The 1,088-nt window shown below is 40.2% G+C and overlaps 1 protein-coding gene across 2 annotated transcripts; it reads left to right on the top strand.

Annotated features, from left to right (window-relative positions):
* The first annotated feature begins 121 nt into the window (after window positions 1–121).
* Window positions 122–1,011, top strand: LOC21383677. 2 transcript variants are annotated; one of them, XM_024176720.1, is made up of 2 exons: window positions 122–278; window positions 388–1,011. In XM_024176720.1, the coding sequence occupies exons 1-2, from the start codon at window positions 196–198 to the stop codon at window positions 752–754; spliced, it is 450 nt and encodes a 149-aa protein (XP_024032488.1). In that variant the 5' UTR covers window positions 122–195; the 3' UTR covers window positions 755–1,011. The 2 variants fall into 2 exon arrangements, with proteins under 2 accessions (XP_024032488.1, XP_024032489.1); XM_024176721.1 differs by having other exon boundaries at window positions 123–278; window positions 391–1,011.
* The last annotated feature ends 77 nt before the right edge of the window (window positions 1,012–1,088 follow it).

The following is a 1,088-nucleotide window of genomic DNA, read 5'->3' on the forward strand; positions in this document are numbered from 1 at the left end:
TTAAAAATTAGACAGTAGATCACCAACCTTCACTCAACGTTTTTGGTACGTTTCTTTTTGGTTGAAGGAATCCATTTAATTAGTGTACACATCACCTCCTTATATATAAATAATAATATCTGTGTACTACACACACAAAAAGACTTTTCCCCTTATTCATCATTTGGTTTCCAACAATTTAGATCAGAAAAAGAGATGGCGATTAGAACAAGCTGCTTCCTGAATCTACGTCCCTCAAGCCCTTCTTTCGCTCCAAAGACCACTTCTCAAGTTTCATGGTATATTTACACATCTATATACGTACAAGTGTTTTATTTCTTTTAATTGTTACATCAACACTAACTACATACATAAATATACAAATGTGTATAACATATATATATATAGCAGCAAAAAAGTGGAGGAGAAATTAGGAAGGAAATGCCCATCCATAGTAGGAGTGGCAAGCGTGATAATCGGATTGGAACTGGTGAGTTCAGTGATGATGGCGAGCAGCGAGTTGGGCCAACAAGCCATTGCCCAAGAAATGCCGTTTTTACAAAAGCCCAATCACGAGGCCGCCGTCAGAGTCGCCAAATGGAGCGACAGAAGAATGTGCCCGCCGTGGCATACCAACTCCCTCGAGTCCATCGTGCCGGAGAATCTTCCCCGGCCCTCAGCTCGCCGCCGGTGGGAATCCGTCGGTCACGCCACCCACGCGCCGCCGCTCAAAGTCGACGGCGTTAGAACCTCCGGCGACTGCTTTTCTATGTGATTGAATCATGATCAATTTGTAGTTTACTTAATTAGTCAAAAAATAAATGTATAGTTAAGACTTAGATACGGAATTAATGATTAAAAGGTCATTATTATGGCTTGTTTGAGCCGAAAAGAATTGGAATTCGATATTTTTGTTCAGAAATATCAACGCATCGGTCTCTGACTGTGGGTTTCGATCAGTTGGGCAATTTGGGAATTGTGTTGCTTGTGGAAGTTCAATTTGTGTAGTACAATGTTGGCGTTATTTTGGAAGGCGGTTTATAGTACGTGTAGTACAATATTGGAACTCTATTTTTCCATTTTGCTAGTTTCCATTTTTTTTTTTTTTT

The sequence above is a fragment of the Morus notabilis genome, unplaced genomic scaffold (assembly GCF_000414095.1).
Source record: "Morus notabilis unplaced genomic scaffold, ASM41409v2 C11372398, whole genome shotgun sequence".
In the NCBI taxonomy this organism is placed as follows: domain Eukaryota; kingdom Viridiplantae; phylum Streptophyta; class Magnoliopsida; order Rosales; family Moraceae; genus Morus; species Morus notabilis.